Raw genomic sequence first — 27516 nt, forward strand, 5'->3', positions numbered from 1 at the left:
TCCTCCTCCTCTCTAAATTGAGGAGATGAAGCATTGTTAATCCTCTTGTAAGGCAGCCACTCTATACTCAATTTCAGTTTCCCTCCTCTAAATCCATGCCACTCAATGCAGAAACCAGGAAAACATAGGACTCAAAACATGGACACACCATTGTTCTGTATGACAGCAAAATGATGTTTTTTGTTCAACATGTTCTTCCAAGTTTGTTGGGCAGATTGGGTAACAAACCAAAAAGCCAAGTTGCAGTAGGTGGTTCACAGAAAATACATACTCACTTATTCACCAGTTCGAAGCTTTGTACTTTGACTGCTGAGATCTTTATGTCTCAAAGACCTAGTTTAAGCCAATCCTTTTTTTCTTTAATATCTCACATACATTACATATGATATAGTACAGTAAATGTTTCTAAATATATCTCTCAAGTAAGTATCAGCTTGAATTCAGACAGGTGAATTACTACAAAATTACACATAAGACTTACAAACCAAACATTTAATTAGTATTCTTAGAATTGAAGTAGTGTCTCCTGAGTTTCTGCAGCCTAACAAGGAATTGCTTGTGTTTTTTTCCTACATCAATCTCGAAACAGAGGAAGACTACACTTCTAAAGAACAACCCAACTTTGACTTATGAAAGCCTGTAGGTAGGCAACAACCAAATATCACTCTCCTCCTGATTTTAGAAACTAGCCTTCTTTAAAAGGGTTTCACTACAGTAACAGCTAAAGTCTGTTAGCATTCTGCCCACACCAGGATGCACAAGACACAGGTAAGTTAGGATCACTTTAGGGAGAAGAGCCTATCCATAACAAAATAGCAAGGTTCTCTACAACTTTGTCTCCTGAAATGAAATGCAGGCAACTCCTATTTGCCCAAGGAACCAGTGACAGTGATCACGTTTAGTGCTTATTATACTGAGGTAGATGATCCTTACTCCAGGTGCAAGAGTATTAACAGCCTCATTTTCATAGTCATAGAACAGTTTGGGTTGGAAGGGACCTCAAAGATCATCTAGTTCCAACTCCCCTGCCATAAGCAGGGACTTACCACTGGATCAGCCTGCTCAACACCTCATCCAGCCTGGCCTTGAACACTTCCAGGGATGGGGCATCCATAACTTCTCTGGGCAACCTGTTCCAGTTCTTCACCATCCTCAGAGTAAAGAATTTCATCCTTATTTTCAGCTATTTCATAATGGAGAAAACCCATCAAGACAATTTTTTTGTGACTACCATATACTTAGAGTTAAACCACACACCATCACTTTTCTGGCCCCTTTGGAATCGTAATTTCTGGTACCGAAAATAGAGCTACCTTTAAACTAAGTCTGCTGCAAACACAAGTGAGCTCTGCTGCAAAGTAGAAGACCAAACAGATACTGATGCATTCAAATATCAATCACTTAGCTCCCCAGATATATCCATGCACCAGCTGTGATGTCTATGTACTTGCGAATCTGTAGAAGTTAAGTTTTTATTTCCGTAGAGCTGTATTTGCAAACTGCTGTAACAGGGGGCTCTACAGCTGTTAGCACTAATACTACACTGAATGTGTTACAGGTAACTCTCCTGCATTAAGACAGATGCATGTACTAAATTTCAGTCAGTTATCTATAGAAAACTACTGGAGGTAAAAGGGGCTGCACAAACATCGAAAAACCTGGTCTGGAAATGACAGAATACACTGTTCATTATGCACAGCAAGACTAGCACGAAGTACAGAAACTGTTTCTGGTTACGATATGCTAAAATGCAAAACTGCAGTTCCTAAATAATTTGTAACCAAACTTCACAGTTAGCACCTTCTGATGTGCTGCTTCTCCCACTAGGAATTGCAAGCAGAAAGAACAGATCATTAAAAGTCAGTAAAGTTTGCTCAGGTAATGCTACCTCCTTCCCACATTTTCTTTTGTTTGTTTTTAGCCAGAACAGCATTTATTTGATGTGGAAATTACTGGCAAAGTGTCCATACAAAAAAAACAACACACCAAATCAAAAACCAACAAACCCAACAGTTCTTTTAAACTACCATAGTTCAAAAGTTAAGTAGTTTTTGTCCTTTGCTACTGAAGTAAGAAGAGAAGCAATATTATAAAAGTTAACTCCTGCTGCCTCGTCTTTGCAGCATCCTCTAAAGCATGTATAAATCCCATTGTTTTACTTTTTTTCTTTTACTATCCCTTTGACTATTAACATAATTGGGACTATATTCACAGTACTTCTATTGGCAATGTCTGAAAGAAAACAAGTACAACAGTCAAGTCCTAGGCAGTCACATATACTATGGGTAATTAAAAAAAGGGTTTAGACCTATGTTTTTGTTTAGTTGTTTTAATTCAAAGATAAGAGAAGTAAGTACAAAACAAGTTTAAGAAAACAGTAGTAGTCTTTGAGTGGCTGCTATTTGCATACTACTTTCTTTGGCCAGCAGCCCTTATGAAAACATGAGAACATTACTAATAAGACCGTGTACTTTAAATGTTTTTCCAGCTTAGTAACTCACCACAATCTCTTTCCAAAGTGTTATGCTTCCCACCTAATTATTTTAAAGAATAAGGGGATATTCACTATGCCAGCAAGAAATCTCATCATATTTAGTCACTTAAATGGAAGTTTATTGGAGGCTTTCTGGTAACTTTCCTTTTTATCTGATGTTTAAGGATGGCTGCAAAGCTAATCTCACTGCACAAACTTGAAATATGTATAAAAGGGAATGCCAGGCAAGTTATTGCTCTGCAGCCCATTCTGCGTAATAATAAGCACCACTAAAGCTTAGTAACTGTACTTCTAATATCAACACTACAAAGTTCAGTCAAGAATGTTTTTCAACTGTGAAGATGAACATCTGCTCTGTTTAACAAGGTAGTAAGACTGGCTAGAGCATATACTAAAAAACCACACAGACATGCTAATCCTATCAATTTAACATTAAGCGATCGCAAAAAGTTAGCATTCTGTTCTTTTTCCATAATGAACAAGTAGAAAAGTGTAAATTGCTTTTGTCTACCTGCTGCTACTGACTACGAGTTTGTGTTAAAAGGTGGGAAAGAGACAGGACCTTTAGTAGAAAAGGTTATCAAAAACATCGGATATCAGTTGGATTACCTCTTCAGTTTGCTACTGTTGAAGTGTTAAATATATTACCTTAACATGAACCAAAGATCTAATAACATTAATCAAACACAGAGCACAGAGCCTGGTGGCAGCTTCAAGAGGCTACGCAATGAAACTCCCTGCTTGAAATGGCATGAATCTCACAAAATAAAATAGCAGCTTGCTAAGGTACACTCCAAAGCTTTGCTTCCTTTGGATCTGCATCCTTTCTTTAGTTCCCTGGTTTCCAAGTAAAAACAACCCCTGCAAAAACTTTTTACAAGAATATAGGTGCAGGAAGAGATAACTCATTCTTGGAAAATCCTTGGGAGATATCTCAAAAGGGTGACTTTGGTCTACACCTTCTTGCTGGAGAACCTAACCTCCTCTCTCCACTAGTATTGCTCTTCTGAGCACTGCCTGGTTTGAGTGGGACAGGTTAAGAATTAGTCTGGACACAGAAGTAGGGGTCTCTGCAATTATATCATCTCAACTTTTGAAGGAAATTAAGCTTTGAGTTGCCCAAACAGAAACCAGGTTTTGTTACCACCTTTTTAAGGCAGTTATGAAACAAAATCCCATGACATTCAGTAAAAGGAATGAATAAAGTAGCCTTTAGTTGTTTTATCAAGATACAAACTTCTCTGTAGGACAGTGATCGAGTAGTTGATTTTGCAAACTGCAACACTTCAGACTGCACTTTTTCAAGAGCAAGCATTGTTATTACAAAAAATTTCAGTTTCACATGTTTTAATTAGTTCAATTCGCATAACCCAACATTCCTCAAAACATTTCATCTTGCACTTTGTTTTCTATACTAACAGACAGACATTGTGAGTTTCACCTACTTTCACTATTCTCAACACTTAAGATAAAATTTAAAGCAAATCCACTAAGTACAGAACCACTGATGCAGAGTACAACTACTGTGGACAAATGACTAGGGAAGATCCATTTCCTCAGTGGAAAATTTTTACTAATACAATATTAAAATCAATCTTAATTCAGCAATTGATATAGCTGCCTCAATATAAGCACTATTGATTAAAAAAAGTAAATTAAAAACTATAAAAAAATTCTAGTTAAGAGAAGCTTAAATATTCAAAATAGACTAAGTCTTTGCAGGAAGTGATTAAGTCAGAACAACTAGTACGCAGACCAAGGCTGCCAAAGTTGTACAGATTTCAGACATAAAAGCAGTTTTGGAATCTCTTACTCAGTAAAAATCTTAACTGTAAGACAAAATGGTTCTCATTTGTGGCAGAGAGTCTTAAACTGAACATTAATGTGTTAGATCAGGCTAAATGATAGCCACAGAAAAAGTAATTTCATGAAAGCATTGTAAAAAAATCAGGATGAATCACGATTCAGTATGAGTCTCCAGAGGCTGAAAGAATTGCTACATACTTTAGCAATCTACTAAATAAGGAATTACACCACTCTACCACAGTCCTCACTAGTGAAATATATTAGTTTTAGCTATTTCCAAGACCTTCATTATTTTAAGCTGTGCCTAAATTCAGTGATACAAATATCACTGCCACAGATTTAAATTATGTCATTAGACCTTCACCTGTATTTGCACTGGAAGTCAACAGAAGTAGTAACTTAGTGCTCCCTTTGATAAACATGTAAGCTGTACTATTATCAAGGGCCTATGATAGAGGTATTGACATGAAAAAGGGCACCCAACCTACCATCAGTTGAATATGAAGAGGCTGTGCTCAATTAGCATTCAAGTACCAATTACGATACAACAATTTAAACTCATGGTTCAGCAAAATAAGGTAACTTCGAGAGCTGCTGAAAGACAGCATAGTGGCAGTGGGTAAGCCAACACACCCTCATCCAGGATTTTGGTTCACAAGTACCACATTCTTCCTCAGGCTGGCAAACAAATAAATACACTTCATGTCAAAGATTTAGATCTCTGGAAAAGTAGAGTCTTGTCTACTGAACCAGATGTACTTCGCAGCATTAAGAATACATATCTCCCCCCCAAAAAAATGTAACAAGCAGTTTGATGGTATGCACCAGGATGGGCTGCATCAAGAGTAGCAGAAAAGAGAAGACCTAAGAAAGAGATTAAAAGATAAAGACCTACCGCAGTATTAACTCTCTCAAAACTACTAAGGACTCTGTTTTTTCAAAATGTGAAACCATTACCAGTTAGCTAAGATTAAGGACAAAGTGAACTGTTGCAATAATCCACGTTCTCCACTTCTGTTTAATTTTATATAGAATGTAAAAACTTACAAGTTTTATTCTGTTTTCCACTGCGCTTCTACACAGATAACACCACAAAATCAGATGTGCTATGGGAACCCTGATAAGTAATGTGGGTTTTTACAGTTCCATTAAACCGAGAAACAAAAAACAGTTCTAGAAAAGCAATATGAAATATAGGAAAATAATAACTGAGGGCACTTCTAGTCACCTTAAAGATAATGTGTAAGAACACGTATCTTCACCTTGTAAACCCTTCGTAAACAGAGAGACCTGGACACTTAGTAGTCTAATGGAGTTACAAAATCTCTACCACACAGAAAGTTTCATTAGAAAGGGTTTGCAATCTTGATTTGTGCTTTCAAGTTTTCTTTATCACATCTCAAATCGTGAGCTGCTTCTACTTTTCCAGATGACTTTACTGAGACTGCTCATTTTTTCTCCTGCAGCAATAATGCTACTTCAGTTCTAAAAGTCCTTCCACAGTGGCTGAGAAAGAACAAATCCAGTAAAACGTCAACTTAAGAGCCTAGCAAATCAAGCACTGTACCAAAAGTCTGAAGGCCTAAGTTGGGTCCCAATTGTCCAATTTGTTGTTACATTTTACCCTAACATCATCAGATTGCACAATTCATACCACCTCACTGGTTCACAAATAGCTAGGAGGTATAAAGAAACAGGCTATGCCAGTGCTATGGTGTAACACCTGCAAACTTGCAAACTTTGCGTGCTTTCCAAAGAATTTTCCTTCCCCAAGCTCACTATGACTCAGCAAGTTTGAAGCTGCAAGGCTATATCCATTAGTCTTCTACTCTGTCTGCAAAATACCTACGGGGAAGAAAAGTTTTCATTCTAAAGTTCATTTTTGTAAATTACAGTGCGAGATTGAATACAGTTATACTTCAGGTATTTTTTGAACAAAAGCAATTACTACTCAAAGTTGTTTAGTAGAATGACAGTATATATGATACATCAAAGACCTGCTGTGGCATAGACTTATCCACAGCCACAGTTGCTTTGAGGTGCATGTGTTTCACCGTGGCCTTCTCCATGGGCCACAATGCCTTCGGAGACATGCTTGGTCCAGAGTGGCCTTGCCCATAGCCACAGTCCCTTCAGAAGTAAACCTGCTCCAATATGGTCTTACTCACGGCTGCAGTCCCTCCAAGGGTGTACCTACTCTGTTGTGGGCTTATCCATGGCTACACACTTTGAGGTGCTCCAGCACGACCTCATGCACAGTCACTGATGCTTCAAGATGTACCTTCTCCAGCATGGACTTATCCTTGGGCCACAATCCCTTCAAAGGTATATCTGCTATGGCAGAGACATAACCACAGCCACTTCAAGATGTACCTGCTCTGATGTGGGTTTATGCACAGCCACAGATGCTTCAGGGTGTCCTGTCCCTACGTGGACGTATCCACAGTACACAGTCCCTTCAGCTCGAGTTCACAGTGGAGTTCCAGTCTGTCCAGTACAGCAGCACAGAAACAGCAGTGATGCCTTGGTCGTTTGCCAGCCCAGGCACATGGCCATTGGTGTTATCAAAACGTTCCCAGACACAGCAGAGGAACACGATAAGCACTACAGCAAGCAGCGAAAGCAAAAAGCAGCCACTAACAAGCACCAGACTCTAATACACAGTAAGGCAAGTAAGCCCCATGGCAAGCACAGAAGCCTGCTGATTAATAGCTAAACAGCAGTAACAGCTATAAATTCAATCTAGCACATTCCAATCAAACCTGTCATTATCTCATACCCTTTGAGCCCCACGTTGGACGCCAAACAAAACTGTCATGGTTTAATCCCAGCTGGCAACTAAGCACCACACAGCCACTCGCTCACTCTCCCCTGGTGGGGATAGGGGAGAGAATTAGAAGGGTAAAAGTGAGAAAACTCAAGGGTTGAGACAAAAAACCAGTTTAATAGGTAAAGCAAAAGCCACACACATAAGCAACGCAAAATAAGGAATTCCTTCACTACTACTCATCAGCAGGCAGGCGTTCAAAAATCTCCAGGAAAGCAGGGCTCCATCACGCATAACAGTTGCTTGGGAAGACAAATACCATCACTCCAAACAGCCCCCACTGCCGCCTTCTTCCCCCATCTTTATATGCTGAAATTTATATTCTATTCATACAGAATAGAATATCCTTTTGGTCATTTGAGGTCAGCTGTCCTGCCTGCGTCCTCTCCAAACTTCTTGTGCAGCCTCAGCCTACTCGCTGGTAGGTGGTGCAAGAAGCAGAAAAGGCCTTGATGCCATGTAAGCACTTCTCAGCAATAACTAAAATATCCCGGTATTATCAACACCATTTCCAGCACAAATCCAAAATACAGCCTCATACTAGCTACTGTGAAGAAAATCAACTCTGTCCCAGCCAAAACCAGCACACCAAGTCTCCCAACAAGTGTAACCATGGATTTACATCATTCTATTTATTACAGAGAATTCAGCCATAGCTTTCTGTGTAGGACTAACTTGCTATAACGCCATATGTTTAAGAGTTACATATCTCATCATGGTATTCTGGCCTTATTTAATTTCAAAAATATCCAAAGGTAGTTGATTTTCTTCATTTAGAGGATGGGGATTTTTCACTGAAAGAAAGATGCAAGAGAGCTAATGATACCTATGCGAACTACGTGCTGGAATATATGATAAGCAATGTGGTAGCGTTAAAAGAAATGGATATGTGATAAGATTGATGTATGTTCTAAGTAAAGTAGTTTTCTTGTTTAAACTGCTATGTGAATTGGGTGGCAAGGTAGACAATAAACATCATCTTATTATCAAATATCCACAGAGTCTCTCTGGAATGACACTACTGTAATATTTTTACTAGCTTTACCGATGTACTCTTCCCAAAACAGGAAGATTTGTTCCAAGTCCAGAAGAACGCTGGCAAAGATTAAGACGACTGTCTTCAGTGCACAAATACTAAAAACCCCTGACAATCCATAAACAGTAGTTTAGTTCGACTTTGGTATATTCTCAGAATAGACAGAATCACAGAGCGAGTTAGGCTACAACAGACCTTCCAAGTTCACCCGGTCCAGTCTCCTACTTGAAGCTGTGCCAACTTCACAGTTAGATGCTTGGTTTGAAAAACTGAAATCTTTGCTTAGCATACTGTAAACACACCTCCAGCCATTGCCCTACTGCTGTTTCACCAAGAGGGAGAAAGAACAGGTGTAAACCTACTTAAAAAAAAAAAACGCACCACAAAAAACAACACACCAAACAACACATCTCAAGCTGATGTTTCTGAGAGAGGGAGAAAATCAGTCAGACTGCCAGACTGCCTTGCACAGGCTGAATGATCCAACAGAAAAGTATTTTTAATGGATATAATCACATCACAAGTTTGAAAAGGAATTTTGTTAGAGCTTCAGAGAATTCATTAAACTGCTTGAATTTTCTGGTATACCTCTGCAGCAAAACTATGCTGCAACATAAACATTTCACCAGAAACTGACTGCATGGAACCACATATCCAGGCTTTGAACTATTTTGATCAAATAACAGTTGCGAGCTCTTCTCACAAAGGCCAGAGAATGGAAGTTGCAGAAAGCAAGTTTTATACGCCTCAAATACAAGAAAACTTCAGCCATTTGCTTACACAAAAGTAATCTTTTACTGCCGAAAAGAATGGTGGGGAAATGAACAGACGCCGACATTCAGAATGATTGAGATCTTAAGACATTTAATGACAGAATGACGAACAACCTAATTTTTCTCTGACCTGTGAACTTGGTTTGCAACAGGAAGAAAACCCCAAACTTTAACTAAAGAACCTATTCTACTTGGGTATAAAGAGTCCTAAGCACAATTTGGTCTGCATGGAAGGCACGATACTTATTCTACAGGTATTCCCTTTATTCTCAAGAATTCCTAGTAGAAATGGTCTTCCTTTTCAGAATTCTCTCTACATTCCCAAGACAGAATGAACTTCAAGCTGCAAATGAGTATTTTTTAAGGCATGAAGCACCAATAAAGATATAGCATTCCCCTTGGCAGACAATCAAAATGTGTCTCATTTGATATACTGTCCTAGTTTTGCTATTGAGAAATTAAAGTACAGAAAACTGAAGAAACTTGTTTAAGAGAAAGCAGTTAAACAGCAGGGAACAGGAGAATTCCTTCAATTTTTCTGCTTTAGCTGCTTTAGCTTCAAAGCTTATTCTACCTCCTATAAAAGTAAACAAAAAAGCTCAGCCAACTATCAAGTCCAGAGCCCTGTACAATTAGTAATTTGAAGTTGTGAGGAAATAACATCCTAAAGACAGGCAAACCCTGAAGAAGTCCATTTCACCTTTCTCAAACCTCTTTACAGGTCAAATGCTACTCTGTTCAGATCACATTCTACCTCTAGAGGGACTTCTAAGCAGAAGAGTGGAAACAATGGATAGCACGGAAGCAGGGCTATTACCTATGACTCTGAACACTGTCATGATACCACAGGGTGATGTCTACCCAATTACACCATTCAGGTAAGTTAAACCCCGAGTACATATACTCAGCCATAACTCATTAGAAAGTTTTGATATCTGCTGGGAAAATAAAGCACAGCCAATTATGGACAAAATGCGTCCTGCTGTAATGGTTCAGGCATGCACAGGAAAAGCAAAGCATATCTGAACTTAACTACTTGATACGTAAAATGTTTGGGACAGGAGATCAAAAGGTGAAAGCCACCCTGGTAACAACAGCTAAATCCCTTTAAGCATGGAGAAAGTCAAAGATACTGGCCTGCAGTGACAAATGAGGCCACCAGCAGCTTACACTGACCATTGCAGCTTGAAACCAAGAGCGAGCACAATTGCTCCTTGTAGGGAACACATCCATGAGCATCCAGCACTCTGCAGAAGGGTGAGCCTGAGGCAGAATTGCCATACATAAAAGCCAGGCCCCCAGCCAAGACTCAAACACCTCAAGCTGCTGGAATGAGTGTCCTCTTATCAGCACCAGAAACTCAGAGGAACTGGATCAGCATGAGCAGATGAGTACGGGGCATATGCAAGAAAAAATCTAAGATTTTATGTCATTCAGCACTGTACTTCTGCTCTTCTGCCTACCGCATCATTCAATTTCCCCTGTAATACAGAATCAAATGGTTTAACCATTTACTACAGATCCTACTGTCAGGGAGAGGGTCATGTCAGCCACCTGCTCCATAGTCAACAGTAATGGGTCCAGCACCTGACCTCTCTCCAAGGTTTGTATTCTACTAAGCTATACACTTGGTAACTTCTCCTCATACACAGCGAAGGAACCAAGCTGCTGACCATAACTGAAAAAAGAACAGAGCCTTTGTTGTCAATTGCTCAAAACGTTCCTTTCTACGGAGGCCACAAAATACTTCTTTAATTAAGGATAATACCTGAGCAATATCAGTCTGCCTCAGAAACACTTGCTTTTAAGTCTCCTAGCTATATCAGAGTTTGAAACATTTCTAAGTAACTCTAGAAATAGAATCAAGCTGGTTTTTTTTTAAAGGAACACAAGGGATACACCGCTCAAGTTAAACTAGTAAATAATCCCAAACTGTAACTCTGGCAACTCATAACATTTAAGTTTTACACTAAAAGCAGTCTCCTCCGAATATTTTTACTTACTTCTCTCCTTAAAATTGCAAGATCTAGAACCAACTGCTGCTTATGGAATGGTGAAGTCCTGCCTCTGGCATACTAAGTCTCCAACTCCACAACGCTCTCCTCTGATTTTAACCCATCAAGCCTAGGATTAGGGACAAAGGATATTAACAGAGTAGTAATTCTACTTCTAATCCAAGTAATGAAACATGTCACCTATAGTTAGGTATTTCCATGTTCACAATTACTTTGTGGATTCAGAAATTCAATACAGTGTTGATGTTATTTTGTCTTTATTTATCTCTAATTGATAAAAAGTATTAAGTTAGTGAATCCTAGTGTATTTCTATTGACAGATTTTGGTTCTTCAGAAAAAGCTTTAGTTATATTTTTGCACGTCACTGTATCAACACTAGAGACAACACTTAGCATTTGTGTATTAGAATTCTCTGTTCCTCCACTAGCGGTTACAGAGCCCTCAAAAAGAAGAATGAGATGGGAGTGTGCTTAAGAAAATTCTTTAATCTGTTCTAATCAATGCTGGTTCTGAAGTTAAAATACCCAAACTGGTCAAATACAGATAACGTTCTGTAAAGGGGCTAGCTGACAAATGGCTCAAAGTCAATCAGGATTATACTATTAATTTCTTCACATATCGATGTAATCAGAAACAGGTTAGCTTATTCCTTGTTTAAAGAATATTTTATCTTTAATACCCTTTCTAAAAAAAAACAAACCAAACACTTGCCTCACAATTCCTCAGATCACTTACTTGCAATAGCAAGTGAAAGCTTGACAAGATGCAGCTATACTTGAAATGCAAGGAAAACACCAAGACCCAGCTCCCATCTGCTGGTAAGCAATGAAAGCACATTATCACTCCTTTACTTCTATGCTGTCACAACATGAATGCAGAAGAAAATGAGGATTGACTTCTCTCCTACTTTTAGAATTTACTTTCCAATGAATACCTCTTTACTGACTCTCAGTCCTTCTAATCCACACCTTGCTTCAATTAAAAACACTTTTGCAGCTCTAAAGCTTAAGTGGCTTCCACTTCAATGACTCCTTGCTCCTTGCACATAATTTATTGTTCATAAAAAAACCTTAGCAAGTAAAGCATCCTGTAGGTTAATAAGAACTTTTTGGTTGCATTTTTATCTTTGAGCAATAGAATGAAATAAGCACTTACTGCAAATTTCACTCCTTCCCAAAGGGTACTTTTCAAATCCGTTTCATTAGGCAGAAAGCAAGAGGCTGGTTTCACACTGGAAACGTGTCTGAGTCTATCCCTTCTGCCTGCGCTCCTCCACCCAAAGAGCAAGTCATCACAGGAGATGCAACTTCTGCAGTGTTGTGGGGTTACAGGGCTAATCTACCAGCTGAGGTTGAGGGCTTTCAACTAGTTCTTCCAAGAATCAAGATCTGTATCAAGGTACCAAGAAGCATATTGATCTTCCAAAAGCTAGGGGAGCACCAACATTTCAGCTTCTGCATGAAACTTCTTCCCTTAGGAAATACACTTTTTGATGATGTTACTGCTTCCTCTCACAGTAACCGTTTCTTCCCTCACAATATTTCTCTAGGTTATCTAGAAAGCAATTCACACTCCGAGAATTCACAGGTGCAGTCACAGACGAGTGCCAGTAAACAGGTTTTATCAAGTCATCATTACCCAAACTGCAACATCATGTCACCTAAAGTTGCAGGTGAGTAAGCTCCTAACAGGTGCATTCTGATCTTTTTCCTCCAACCCAAATCCTTACTTTTAGGTCTCTGTTTTCTCATCTATTCTACAAATATGGGAGTAATTAACAGCACCACACCCCCACACTTCATTCTTTATTTAAATCAACTTTCTCACCTCTTTAAAACCAAAATTTATGGAGTTAAGAGGAGTTTCAAATACAGCATTAAGAGCACTACACAGTCATTAATGTTACTCTTATTTTGAATTAAGAGATCTTGGGAGTTCATAATAGATATCATTATAGATACCATACAAGCTACTTCACCCTAGCCTCTTCTTAAAGCTGCAGATTTGATACTGAAGTTCTCATTTTTCAACTTGTAAGAGACAACCCTCTTAAGGCAATTAACATTATAGAGTAGTGATGTTACAGAAGGAAACAAAAAAGTCTACTTGCAGACTAATATAAGCAGCAAAGGAGAAGAAAAACATGAGATTTACCTACAGTTTAAAGAGGATTAAGTCAATTTTTCTAGCAAGATGGCTTAAGCCTTCCCTGAAAAGGTCAGAGTCCAGTCAATTTCAGGACAACAGAGAATTCAATTCATTCTCTTCTGCTAAAAAGTAAGATTTTAGTCTACACTGCTATTGCCCAAACCTACAGGGCATCTTCTTTTCAAAATAAAAGTTTAAACACATACATTGTTATACGGCTTGGATAGTACCATATGGCTAAGAACATGCGGATAGTTCACTTTTTAGTGGATAAAAAGAATAAATACTGGGTTACCAGTACTTTATTCCACAAGTTCATTCTGCTCATCTCAGTCACTTGGAAACTATTAGTGAGATACACTTCCTGTACTCTTCAGCAACCCCACTTGAAACCATCTTTTGGCAACACACAGTAGCAGGTACAAGAGCTAGACAAAAAAAACACAAAAAAATCCACAACCAACCACCCAAAAAAAACCTTACCAAGCAGCACATAATTTTTGAATCCCAGAGGATACAGCAGAACAACGAAACAGAGCTCAGTCTCTCTTTAGATTTGCAGTCAAATGCTGTAAACTGTCAGCACACTAGCAACTCTCTACAAAATGCATATATTAACTTGAGATAACGAGGACTGAGCAGCCATACCTCACATTAACACAACAGACGCAAAGAACAACCAGAACAGCCAGGCCATTCACCAAAAAAGCAAACAGAGCTTTTTTTTTTTCCTCCCCTCCTGGATACCTGGTTCCCAACAGACTTCTGAATCATTCCAGCAGCTGAATCAAAACATCACTTGCATGAAGTGCACTAAATCTGCTTCAGAATATAAAAGGATACAGCCTTAGTGCTCCAGTCTGAGTCCCAATGGCCAGTATTTTCTGAACAGGATCAAATGCCAAGGCTGAAGGTTGATAGGGGAAACCATGGCGTACAGTCTAACGAGTTAGAGCATCGCAGTAATGACGGGTCAAGCAGCAGACCAAAAATAAACAGAATCAATATCGTATGTTAGGGAACAGGATTCAGTGTTAATCACAATTAAGAAAGGAACTACAAAGCATTTTAACAACTCACAAAATCAGCTGTCTTAAAATATTTTGTAATTGGTTCATGTAAGTCATAATTACTCATTCATCCTTGATCATCAAGTGACAGTCGTACTTACTGAAACTTAATTTGAATATTACATTTATTCTGTGCAAAGACTGTATCAAATCAGCATTTTATTTTATCTCATCATTATTTTATTTCATCTACCTTATTCTCTGAGTAATCTTACTTTCAGCTCTAACAAAGGCACTAAACTATTAAAATCTGAGACGTTCCTAAGTCTGGCAACAAAGCCAAACTTGTCATTAGAACTACTACAAATTACTAAACCTGCTTTTCTGAGAATCACTTCGATTCCAACAGGCCCCACACGACAGTGCAACCTCTCTCAGCATGTTAACAAAAAAAACAAACCAAGCTCCCCAGAACCACTCTCTTACCCTCTGCTTCCCCCAAAGAGAAAAAACAGCCCCCAAAATAGACAAAACCAAAAAATATCCCATCAAACAAAGCAAAAAAAAAAAAGTAAAAAACACAAACCCAAAACAAACAACCGCCTCAACCATGGGATTCTTTCTTAATAGGAAGCTATTGGCACATTCAGCTTTTTGGTTAGCCAATACTAATTTGGTAACTGACCGAGAAATAACTCCATTACACTTCTCAGGCCACAATTAATCAGAATCAAGAATATAAGCGTGTCACTCTTATTTCCGTTATAAATGTACATGATGTAAGCCACACAAACGCTAGCCTTTCCATTTCAAAATGTTTAGTTTAAGGCAAAGTTATTTTAGGACCTCATAAACGCATAGCAAACTTCTTATATACTCCTTTTACTTCATCGAAGTTGCAGGCACACCCTGCAACTCTCAGTATTTCACAGTGAATAAAATCTAACTGTTAACAGCTCTGCTTTTTCCCATGTCCTTCGTGAACAACTTGCAAGAGTGGCAGAAACGCCTGCAATACTAGATAAAACGAGGAGAATCTACAAACAAGCTCATCCATATCAAGCTAGGCCATGGGTGTATTGTAAAGATAAAAATGGGTATTGATATTCAAATCAGTTTTTATTCCTCCTTGTACAGCTGGTGGATTAATTCGCTGCATCATTTTCTGAAGTGTGTAGACACAACCTGCAGTCATCGTATCACGCACAAGCAAATAGAAAAGAAAGGAACTTTTTTCCTTTGCCTCTGGAGAACATTTGCAATAGCAGCATCGGCAACTTGGCAACACACTGCAGCGAAACCACCACAAACGTCCACAGCCTTTTTCAGGCGCAAGGGAACAGGACAAATGCATTCCCAAATAACGCAGAGCGACAGATCCCCCGTCCTTCGGGCCCATTAGCAGAGGCTTCTGCTCAAATGCCGCGATAATCAGATCCGCACTACAGCTAGTTATCACTCCTTCCCCCATCCATCCCACTCTTTCTACGAAGCTTTCATGAACACGGTCAATATTACACCCATGAAAGAGCCTAGAAGGCGACAAACCCTGAAACTCTCCAGAAAAGACGACCACAGGAACCCAACAAGACCCGTACATCTACACCGACCGCTTCCTTCCCTTCTCCACCCCCTTCCCCCCCCCTCCGGAATAACAAATCCAAACAAGTAAACAGTAGCGGCGGGCAGCCCCGGCGAGCCCGGCACCGAGAAGCGAAACCCGCAGAGCCCATCGCGGCGGTGCGCCCCCTTCCCCGGCCGCCGGCCGGCTCGGGGCTGCAGCGCTCATTCACCTTGCAGAGCTGGAAATGCTCGGACTGGAGCGTCTCCTGGATTTCGGTCTCCCGGTTGCCCGCCTGCTGCTGCTGCGCGGCGGACGACGCCGAGGCGGCGGCGGAGACCGCCGTCAGGCCGTCCAGCACCTTCCTGATGTTAAATTTCCTCATGGTCCTCCTCGGCGGCGGCGCTCCCTGCTCCCCCGGCCTCGCCGCCGCCGCGCTGTCACGGCCGCGCCGCCCGCCCCGCAGGCGGCAGACGAGCCCCCGCCGGGGAGGGCGGTGCAGGGCCGGCCCGCGATCCGGGGCGCCGCGCTCTCGGCCGCCGGGCAGCGTTGCTCCACGTCCGAGGGGGGGGGTGGGGGGGGGGGACGGCGAGGCGTCAGTCCGGCAGCGCAGAGGCGCTCCTCATCGGGGCCCGCGGGCTCGGAGACGGAGACTGGAGCCAAGCAAACAGGAGCCGGTCAACCCACCAGCGCCGCCACCGCCGGTCCCAGACTCGCCGCCCGCCGCCGCTCCGCGCCCCGCGCCCTGCCCGCCGGGGCGCACGGCTCGCCCCGGGCCCGGCTGGCCCCGCCGCCGGGGATGTGCGGGCTGCCTTGCCTCTCCTCTCCTCTCTGCGGAGCCTCCGCGTCCCCCCGCGCAGCCCGCCTCACATCGTGGCGGCCGCGGCCGCCGCTGTCATCCGTCTCTGCGTGTGCGTGTGTGCGCGCCGGTCCCCTCCCGCCGCCGCAGTCTCTCCCCCCTTCCCAGGCGCCCGCCCCGCGGCTCGGCTCAGGCGCCCTCCGCCTCCTCAGAGCTGCGTGTGCCGCCAGCCAGTCACTAGCGGGGCTTCTCCTGGCTGCTACCAGCGGCAGCTGCCGCTGCCCGCCCCCACAACCCTCCTCCTCCTCCTCCTGCCGCCGCGGGCGCCTCCCCCGCCTCACGGTCGCTCCCCCTTGCCTGACAACGCGGAAGCGCAGCGCCTCAAGAAGGAGCGGCGGTAGCAGCTACTACCGCGACGCCCTGCCTGGCAGCAGCAGCGGCGGCGCATGCGCGCTAAGAGCTCCGGCACCCGGATGTGGCGCTGTCCGCTCCGCCGCGCCGCGCGGGGGCCGGGGCGGCGTGAGGGGTGCGGGCGGGGCGCGGCGCGGCGGCGAGAGCACCGCACCGGGCGGGAGCCGGGTGTTGGCCTCCAGCCAGCCGGAGGCGGGAGCAGGTGACAGGTGGTGGTGGCGGCGGCGGCGGCGGCAGCCGGAGGCAGCGCCGTCCCTGCGGCTGGCACGGCGCTGGAGGTGCACGGTCGCTCCCGGGGAGCCGGGCTACCGTGGCGAGAGCCGTGCTTCGTGCGTGGTTAGAGGCGGAAAATCCCCCTGCGGCTGCTGGGGGGGATTGTGGCTGCGCCTCGTCCCGCGGCGGCGGCGGAGGCCCGGACGTCGTCGCGAGCGTCAGCGGTGGGGCTGGCGGCATCCGCCGGAGCCGGGGAGCGGCGGCGGGGCTGGGGGCGAGGCGGGAGGAGCGGCTCCACCGGCAGTAACGGAGAACAGGGGGGTGCGATCCTCCCCGTGCCCCTCACCCTGACCACCGCGCCCCTGAGAGCCGCCCGGGTGGTGCGGCCCCGCCTGGGAGCGTTAGCCGTGCATGGCCAAACCCGGCTGGACCGAGGGCTACTGCGGAGGTAGCCAACGCCACCCGAAGAAGTCGCCGCCAGCCCTCGCGGTGCAAGGCGAGCCGCTGAGGGTACGAAGGTGCTTCCATTCATTCTTACGGCAGCAAAACTCATTTAATTGGAGTAATTTAACTAGTTTAAGGTGGCACGGAGTTGAACATCGCTTTCCGCTAACCGATACTGCATGGTACTCTGTGTTCTGCTTTTATTTTTCTTTTTGTACTGGATTGCATTTGTGGTTTATCTAGTCAGTGGCCAGGTAGTAGGTAACTACTTTTGTCTCAGTTGTTGTTATATTGCCGAAGGTAATTATTATTTGTGACTCTTTCCTGAACTTTCTTTTCAACTAAAATGAACTGGAGGATCAGTCATCGCTTTTGGAGGGAAAACTTGTAGAGATGTGATTCAAGACATTGGCCTCTCATGTCCTAGCCGCAGCGTGACTGCCTCAGCAGTAAATGGCTCCGCACACAGCAAAAGCGGTGGTTTAAGTGGTGTTTTCAGCCTGATAGCCGGGCATGCTTTATTAGCACAGTAAATGTCATAGTGCACAGAGGGATAAGCATAATCAGAATGCAGCAAGATAGTTATGATGCAGCAATCATCATAACCTCAAAAGTAAAAATTCCACGAACTCTTCTTAGACCTGTAACCTCGTATCAGTTTATAGCCATATTGCCAGCAGGTATATGATGTATAAGCATTTGAAAGAAACCAAGAGAGTTTACATATTCTTACAAAGTGACTAAGTCATGAGCTTTTATCACTGTTCCTCTGTGTTACCAGGACTGTTGGACACTTCCTCAAATCATCTTGGTGAAATGTGAAAGAATGCTTCCAGAGATCACAAAAGTCCTAGAAATAAAAAAAAAAAAAGTAGACTTGAATAAGGATCAGTAAACATCCGATATAAAAATTGAGAGAAATGTATAGAATCATAGAATGGTTAGGGCTAGAAGGGACCTTCGAAGGTCATCTAGTCCAACCCCCCTGCAAGGAACAGGGATATCTCCAACTAGATCAGGTTGCTCAGGGCCTTGTCCAGCCTGGCCTTGAACGTCTCCAGGGATGGAGCATCCACCACCTCTCTGGGCAACCTGTTCCAGTGTTCTACCACTCTCATAGTAAAAAATTTTTTCCTAATATCCAACCTGAACCTACCTCCCTCTATTTTAAAACCATTACCCCTTGTCCTATCATAACTGGCCCTCCTGAACAGCCTCTCCCCATCTTTCCTGTAGGCCCCCTTGAGGTACTGGAAGACCGCTATAAGGTCACCCCGGAGCCTTCTCTTCTCCAGGCTGAACAGCCCCAACTCTTTCAGCCTGTCCTCATAGGAAAGGTACTCCAGCCCTCTTATCATCTTCGTGGCCCTCCTCTGGACCTTCTCCAACTGGTCCATGTCCTTCTTATGTTGGGGGCTCCAGAACTGGACGCAGTACTCCAAGTGAGGTCTCACAAGGGCAGAGTAGAGGGGGAGAATCACCTCCCTCGACCTGCTGGCCACACTCCTCTTGATGCAGCCCAGGACGCGGCTGGCCTTCTGGGCCGCAAGAGCACATTGCCGGCTCATATTGAGCTTCTCGTCCACCAGTACTCCTAAGTCCTTCTCCTCAGGGCTGCTCTCGATCCAATCACCACCCAGTCTGTATTTATGCCTGGGATTGCCACGACCCAGATGTAGGACCTTGCATTTGGCCTGGTTAAACTTCATGAGGTTGGTACGAGCCCACCTCTCCAGCCTGTCAAGGTCCCTCTGGATGGCATCCCTCCCTTCCAGCGTGTCAACGGCACCACACAGCTTGGTGTCATCGGCGAACTTGCTGAGGGTGCACTCCATGCCACTGTCCACGTCACCGACAAAGATGTTGAAGAGGGCCGGGCCCAACACGGACCCCTGAGGGACGCCACTCGTGACCGGTCTCCACTTGGACATTGAGCCGTTGACCACTACTCTCTGAGTGCGGCCATTGAGCCAATTCCTTATCCACCGAGTGGTCCATCCATCAAACCCATGACTCTCTAATTTAGAGAGAAGAATGTCGTGCGGGACAGTGTCAAAAGCTTTGCACAAGTCCAGGTAGATGACATCCATTGGTCGACCCTTGTCCACCGATGCTGTCACCCCATCGTAAAAGGCCACCAAGTTGGTCAGGCACGATCTGCCTTTCGTGAAGCCATGTTGGCTGTCACCCACCACCTCCTTGCTCTCCATGTGCCTTAGCATGGTTCCCAGGAGAATCTGCTCCATGACCTTGCCAGGCACAGAGGTGAGGCTGACCGGTCTGTAGTTGCCTGGGTCCTCCTTGTTCCCCTTTTTAAAAATGGGGGTTATGTTCCCTCTCTTCCAGTCATCGGGGACCTCGCCAGACCGCCACGACTTCTCGAATACAATAGCCAGTGGCTTGGCAACTTCATCCGCCAGTTCCTTCAGGACCCGCGGATGGATCTCATCAGGTCCCATGGACTTGTGCACCTTCAAGTTCCTCAGATGTTCTCGAACCTGGTCTTCAAGTACAGTGGGCGGTGGTTCATCCTCACAGTCCCTGCTAGTTCTTTCCACAGCTTGGGTGGTAAGACAAGAGGCTTTACCATTGAAGACTGAGGCAAAAAATTCATTAAGTACCTCAGCCTTCTCTATGTCCCGGGTAACCAGAGCACCAGTATCCTTCCGGAGGGGGCCTACATTCTCTTTGGACTTCCTTTTGTCCCCTACATACCTATAGAAGCATTTCTTGTTGCTTTTTATATCCCTTGCCAAATTCAATTCCTTCAGGGCTTTAGCCTTCCTCACTTGATCCCTGGTCACTCTTACAGCTTCTCTGTATTCCTCCCAGGCTATCTGTCTCCGCTTCCACCCTCTGTAGGCTAACCTCTTCATTTTCAGTTGGTCCAGGAGCTCCTTGCTCATCCACGCTGGCCTCCTGGTCTTTTTGCCCGACTTGTTCTTCGTCGGGATGCACCTCTGCTGAGCTTGGAGAAGGTGCTCCTTGAATGTGGACCAACTTTCCTGGGCCCCTTGTCCCTCCAGGGCCACCTCCCACGGCACTTTGCCCATCAGGTGCTTCAAGAGGCCGAAGTCCGCCTTCTTGAAGTCTAGGGTACAGAGCTTGCTGAATGGTTTCCTTGCTGCCCCATGGATCTTGAACTCCACTGTGTCGTGGTCACTGCAGCCAAGGCTGTCCTTAAGTTTCACCTCACCCACCAGTCCCTCCCTGTTGGTGAGCACAAGGTCGAGCATGGCACCCCTCCTTGTCGGCTCCTCTATCATCTGCAGGAGGAAGTTGTCATCCACGCATTCCAGGAACCTCCTGGACTGCCTGTGCCCTGCTGTATTGTCTCTCCAACAGATGTCGGGGTGGTTGAAGTCCCCCATGAGGACCAGGGCTTGTGACCGTATTTTCACTATGTCCTTAATTACTCATTAGGTATTTTAGCTAAAAGTTTATAAGTTACAGAAATAATGCCTGATTTTTCCATCTATTCACACATGCTTATTGCAACACACTAAACTTGGCTGTGTCTGACTAAATGGTGAATACAGACTGTTGCAGGTGAAGACGTGTACAGGTATAACTTAAGAATGTAAGTTATAGTCCATTTGAGTCCTGTTGTCAATATATGTTAGTCCAGGCCCTGCAAACACTTCTAGTTATAACATTCATAGCACGACTAGCCTCATTATTTATAGTAATTAATAAATAAAAAAACCTCAAAACTGGATGAAGAATTAAAGGACTTCAAAAGCACTCTTCCTGCATACTACAGTCACTTTCTTTTTCTTCCCTTTTATGTACTTGGCCCTTGAGTCCGTTCTTTAACTGGTCTATACATATTTAGAGGAGAGACTGGATTTCATTTTCTGTTTACAGTGGCACCTAACACAAGGAGACCCTCATTCATTGTTGTAACATTGTACCAGTACTTGCAAACATGTAGGCACATGGTATAATATACATAAGGTTGAGACAACAGAAGTTTTCTTCCCCAACACCTTCTAGTTTATGCCATCCAACAAATCAATGTTTTCCTGGACTTCAGCTCTTCCTGTAAAAAATTAGTGGCACCCTTCCCTCCTCTCACTGGGACGTCAGTGGGAACAGCTGTAGGCCTTTTAATTTTATAGTTCAGTGAACATCCCCATTATCTCTCAGGATTTAGCTGCTGTATTTCAGAGCTTCTTTGGGGCCTCCAGCTCTTACCCAATAACCACATCCTGTTTACAAACAAGACCAGTTCTGCTTAATCTCCTTACTTCATGTTGCCCACTCAGACCTTCCGGCCTCTGATGTCTGAAATCTCTTGCCAGTGTTTTATAGCCCAGTCCAAAGTCCAAGTGTGTTGCACAGCTGGGGAAGAAGCAATGAGGCCCGACCAGTTTGCAACATCTTTGTACGCAACTATGACAGAGTCCAGCTGTGACAGAGCCACTGTTAAATGTTCACGAGTCACTTAGCCCCCAGCGGTGCATCTTCATTGGCCACACAAATCCCTGCCACTAAATTAATCCACTTGACTTTAGTCTTCTTTGCCTGCCTTTCGTACTGATCCTGTTATTTACTGCTCCTAGAAAAGGAGAGAGAAGATCACCCGCTCATTTCTTCATCAGTATTCTGCAGATGCCATATAAGCAACCACTATTCCTAATAGGTATTTGAGGCAATGGGGCACGTAGCATTGGCCTGCATACCAGTGTGATCCCACAGACCATTAACTGGTGCAGGTCAGACTTGTTGGGTCTTTTGCCTCGAGATAATGACAATAACTTCACGGATAACTGCAGAGTGCAGCTGTCACTGTGCTTACAGGCTTTTTTTTTTTCCTTCTTTTTTTTGTGGAGTATTATACTGCCAGTGTTAGCATGAAGAAGAAAGAGAATGATGGTAGTTCTGCACAAGCCAGAATGAGTAAAAGCCCACCCATTTATAATGGATGCTAAGATTTGGTGGAACAATCCCAGAGGAGTAGGTAGGTATTGAAGTGACGGCTCCACTCACAGTGTTTCTCATGAGTTTGTACATAAGCCTCAAAGGTGTTACTGGTTGTATTCAGAGAAGGCAGTGTACTCCAGGTGATGTGCACACCATAATAATTATTGCGCTACTCGGCATGGAAGAGAAAAGGACAATCAGAATTGACCTCAAGATCTCTGCTTGGCCTCTAACTGCATTAAAGCTTTTGACAGTCAGTCAATCCAGACTTTGAAGACTAACTAAGATGCTTAGCTTTCCTGAGAACTTCTTAATGGTGCTTAGTCACTCACACTGCAGAGTCAGGATCGACTGAGCCCCAGCCAAATATTTCCTTGCCATAAATAGAAAGAAGCTGGGAAACATTTCTGAATTAATCCTATTCAGGTTGTTATACTCAAATGTATTGGACAGGGCAGGATAGCCACAGCTCCAAGTGAGTTTTGGAATCTTTCCTGGCTGCTGGGAAACTGCTCAAGCTTTCTAGACTCAGAGCTGTTGCCAAACAAACATCTGTGTGGTTTTTTTCCCCAATAATCTGCGGTGGTGACAAACTCTAAGGAAGACTTCCAGCTACAGGTAAACTTTCTGATACTTCTGCAGCTCAGTTTGAGTAAGCTATAAACAAGAAGGCAATGAAGAGCATGTGTCAATTAGCTGGTAAACTCCTGGGAAAAAGCTATGTTAGTACTTGCCATAATCTCAATTGGAGATTAACTGTCTACTGTAAATTCACCTATTTCAGAAACATCCTGATTGACCATGCCTGTACTGATATGATGAGTTCTTGCATCAGGAAGCCTGTGTGGTCTTTGGCAGGCTCACAGACCATGGGCATCTTTTATTAAAGACCAATGGAACAACATGACTAACACCCTTTGTATGGATGCCATTAGGCTGTATGGACGTGCGTGGCAGAGAGAGGGCACGTCCTACTGCTGCACAGATTGCACCAAGATTCCTGAACATTCAACTCAAGTCAGCAACCATAACGACAAGTGCATACATTGGTTGTTGAGGCATGAATTGGAAGGGCTCTGCAGCATTGATCTACCCAGGTGGTATAGATAATAGTACACAAGTGCCCAGGTAGCTCTTGTGTGTTGAGCTAGAGCATGGCAAAAGAAAGAGGCATGGCTGTCTTAGGAAGCATTTAAGGAATTGTTACTAGTTGACCACGGTGAGTCTCTGACTGCTGGCCACTACCAGTGGTATGTGACAGGAGGTGAATAGCTACAATGCACTAGCGAGGGAGAGTACGTAAGGCAAAAGGAATGAATGACAGCAGCGCTAAGTGATGGCAATGTGAGACTTGTGAAAGACGTTGTGCACTGTCTTCCTTAGTAACTCACATGCCTGTTTGCACTCTTGTCCCACCACTGTCATCTTGGACCAGGCAAAGACAGTGTAAGTTACTAAACTATACACAAAAAATTACTGTATCTAATGGAAATGTGTTTGTTGCTTATTATCTCTTGACCTATTTATATATTATTCTCATCTTCAGTGATGATACACAGTCCCATCAAAAAATGCTGTACTTAAGATCTATCTGTCTGTTTTCATGAGACAGAGGATCTTTAAATAAAAAATAAACAACACCAAAGAAATATTTAAGGCGGATGTTAATGCCACATTTTTTGTTTTCAAATTTACTTTCATTATTTTCAGCTGTGTCTTCAGTACCTAAGGTTAGGTCATCCTAGCATAGTCTGACTGATTTGGCTCCAGCCAATCCTTTCCTTTTATCACTGTCTGAAGGAGTAATTTATTTTTGTTCTTATCCAAATCTTCTTTGGCCAGTGCAGACATTTAATTAATTTTGTAATATGTGGTACTAAAAATGCACAGTTCTCTTTTGTTCATGCAGTCTGTTGATTTCTTCTGCTCTCTGTATCGCATTTTACTTGAGCCTGGGCCAGCGCTGTGTTAAGAATGGAGGTATTTCAACCCTAGCATGTACTCTACTGTCCTGCTTCACGCTTTTAGTTATATCACCTTCCTCAGTTCTCCTCTGCCCTTTAAATTAATCTCTTGTGCAATCAAAACAGGCAGAGTATTTCTTCTTTTTTTTTCATAATTTTCTAGGGTATAGGGCATAAACAGTCCTAAGAGCAGGGTTCACAATTCAGGATGCCTTCCTTCCAAGAAGATACTCTGTTAAGCTGCAGAGATCGTCTACTTCTGTCACGTACATTCTTTTTGGAAAAAAAAAAACCACTAAGTAAAGTAGAAGATAGATGCTTTTTCCATGACGCGTTCCTCTGGATTGTATCTACTCATTATGTCGAAAGTGGGGTATCTGAATCAAAATTCTAATTTTCTTGTCACAAATAAGCACCACCAGGGCTAGGCAGCCACAGAATGAGCAGTTCTGAAGTGCAGTGCTGTGCTTAGGCTCCTAATATCCATGTCTATTACACTTTGGATCTGATCCTTCGGCAATTTCTTTCATTCCTAACTAATTGTATTTTTATAGATACTTTATTGTGTGTGAATTCATCTTATAATGTTTATCTCTCACTTGAACTGAATTGTTTGGGAGTTTTCGGTCTCTATATATTTGTAAGAAAATAATTACTCATTCACTGCTAGTGGATTGTAACCATTTACAGGAAGAGCATGTGATACGTATATTCAACATCTAAGTTTGTTTAATATGTTGTAGTTGTTTTTTAGATGCCAAAAAAAATTACAAATAAGGAATTTCTAATTCTAACCCAATCTAGGCCATCATTTCAACATGTAACTAACTTTGTTTCCTCCAATGCGATCTGTGCACCTTAACAGTATGTATAAGCTCAAGCTACATCAAAAGATGTGATTATCAACTGATAGTATGACATACTTGTCATCAGTACAAAACTTGTACCATTACTTGCTTTATATCGTATTGCTTCTGCAATTTGATCTATTCTGCTGGACACTTGAAACATATTAATGCAGAATCATGGAAGCACAGAATAACTGAGGTGAGAAGGAATTTCTGGTGGTCATCTGGTCCAACGGTCCACACAGTCATAAATTGGATCCACCTTCCAAGTCAGATCATGATGCTCTGGGTCATGTTTAATTTTTGCATCTCTCCAAAGACAAAGATTCTGTGACCTCTGGTTTTTGTGTTATTAAAAAATAAAATTAAAATTTCACATCTCATATGCTGCATTTCTGTTTTCCCAGTTTTACATTAATAGTAGGCCTAAGCCAGGATTAAAACCTCGGACATACAATGCTAGTACATTCAGAACAGGTTTTAAACAAGGTAAAGCTTTTATCCATCTAGAGAAATATGGGCTGATACTTTACTGAATAATTAATATTGTTTCATATGTATTTATTATACACATTTATGGTATTCGGTCAAGTATAAGACAAGTGCATCTTATTACAGTGCCCCTTTAAGACCTGTATAACAGGGTGAAGTAAATATGAAATACAATCTGCCTCCATTAAAAGGCAGCAAAATATTACCAGCAAAATCAACACAAGCTTTATAAAATAGCCAAATTAAGATGAAGTATGAGTGTCTGCCAAGTGAAGAAGGATTTTCTTGGACTAAATGAATTAAAGCTAAAATGATGGACGAAACTAGTTTATCCATTCTTAAAACAGATTTATAGTGCTGCAATTTTAAAAATGTCTTTCAAATATAGTGATCTGTTTATATACAATGATTTGTCCGAAGTGTAACCTTTCAGACAGGATCTTTCATCACTGAGTCATTTTAAGTGACTGCCCACTACAAGAAAAAAAAAAGCTCACGTTTTATTACTGTCATTGTAATTACAACACATGAGTTGGAAAGGAATTCCTGTTGTACAGTAGTTTAACAATCTAGACAAGTACTCATTTAGACTACAGAAGTATTAGGCCTTTCTTAAAAATGGGTACTTTTTCACTGGTAGTTTTTCCTCTCACTTCAAATTAAAAGCAATGAATTACATAAACTGCAAGGCTAAGCACGCAAGCAAGCGAGTAGACAATCTCTTTAATGATGTTGAAGCTAGAAGATCCAAAATGCATCTATGCTTCATTTAATTTTAGGCCTTTTTTTTTTTCTCGTACATTTATTTTCATTCATGTTACCATTTTTCTGTGAATGTAAACTCTTCTTGTAACAGCAGTTCACTAATAATAATGCCAGATACATATTTAAATTTTCTGATTAGCTCAGTTGTGTGAGAAAATTTCAGGTTTCAAGACAATTAAAAGATTTCCCATAAAAACAAGAGTATTCTATACGGTTTTAACTTCATTCCAAGCATGGCAAACAGTATCTCTTTCTGCATCTTCCTCTCTCCCTCCCAAAGAGTGAAACAGGATGTGAAATGCAAGGACAGCTGACACTTTCCAAAGAAAATGCTAGTGCCCTCCAATTTAAGAACAACGTAATAATTTGAAATTAACAAGGCAAATAATTGTTTCGGAGAAAGTAAATGAGTAACAAGGCAAATGGGTAGCAGAAGCCTAGAGTATGCAGGTAAGTTTCCAATTTATTAAAGTCAATAAATCTGACAATTCTTGTTTCTCCCATTCTTTACATTTCTTTAGATTCTGTCCCAAGACACTAGTCAGTGAGGACTTGAGTAGGCTTTAGGTCCAATTGGTGACTTAATCTAAGTCTTTCTGAAACCCTAATTGAGGCAATTGAACTTTGGCGTGTAGTAACTGATTAAATAAAGCCTAGAGGAAATGGTAAGCTTTAATTAGATCAGCTCAGCAAGGGCTGTAGTACACGGCATTGTCCTAACCAGAACTTAGACCTATTGCTGGGATTAGATTCAGCAACTTGATGTATTGTCACAGTTTTGAGCTTTACTTCAGGCAAGGTACGCGAGAAGTTAGTAATATCTGCTCCTTCAAATCTCCCTGTGAGTCGCCGTCCCTTCTACCATAGCACCCCACTTAGGGCTGGTTACAGTGCCAATTAGGAACAGCCAATATTTATTAATTATACCTATATTTTATAATGCATTACCATGTAGATGCTCAGGCCAAAAATACGCTTTCCGA

General features: G+C 42.7%; 1 protein-coding gene across 5 annotated transcripts in view; it reads right to left on the bottom strand.

Annotated features, from left to right (window-relative positions):
• The window catches only part of STXBP5 (syntaxin binding protein 5), a 114771-nt gene extending 98715 nt beyond the window's left edge, over positions 1-16056 (bottom strand). For all 5 annotated transcript variants that reach the window (XM_086631509.1, XM_086631510.1, XM_086631508.1 and 2 more), the window contains exons 1-2: positions 15904-16056; positions 13944-14041 (exon numbers count right to left, since the gene is read on the bottom strand). In XM_086631509.1, the coding sequence (XP_086487635.1) occupies positions 13944-14041; positions 15904-16056 (251 nt within the window). The remainder of the gene's footprint in view (positions 1-13943; positions 14042-15903) is intronic.
• Positions 16057-27516: the final 11460 nt, after the last annotated feature.

Source organism: Tauraco erythrolophus, chromosome 2 (assembly GCF_009769465.1).
Source record: "Tauraco erythrolophus isolate bTauEry1 chromosome 2, bTauEry1.pri, whole genome shotgun sequence".
NCBI classification, from domain to species: domain Eukaryota; kingdom Metazoa; phylum Chordata; class Aves; order Musophagiformes; family Musophagidae; genus Tauraco; species Tauraco erythrolophus.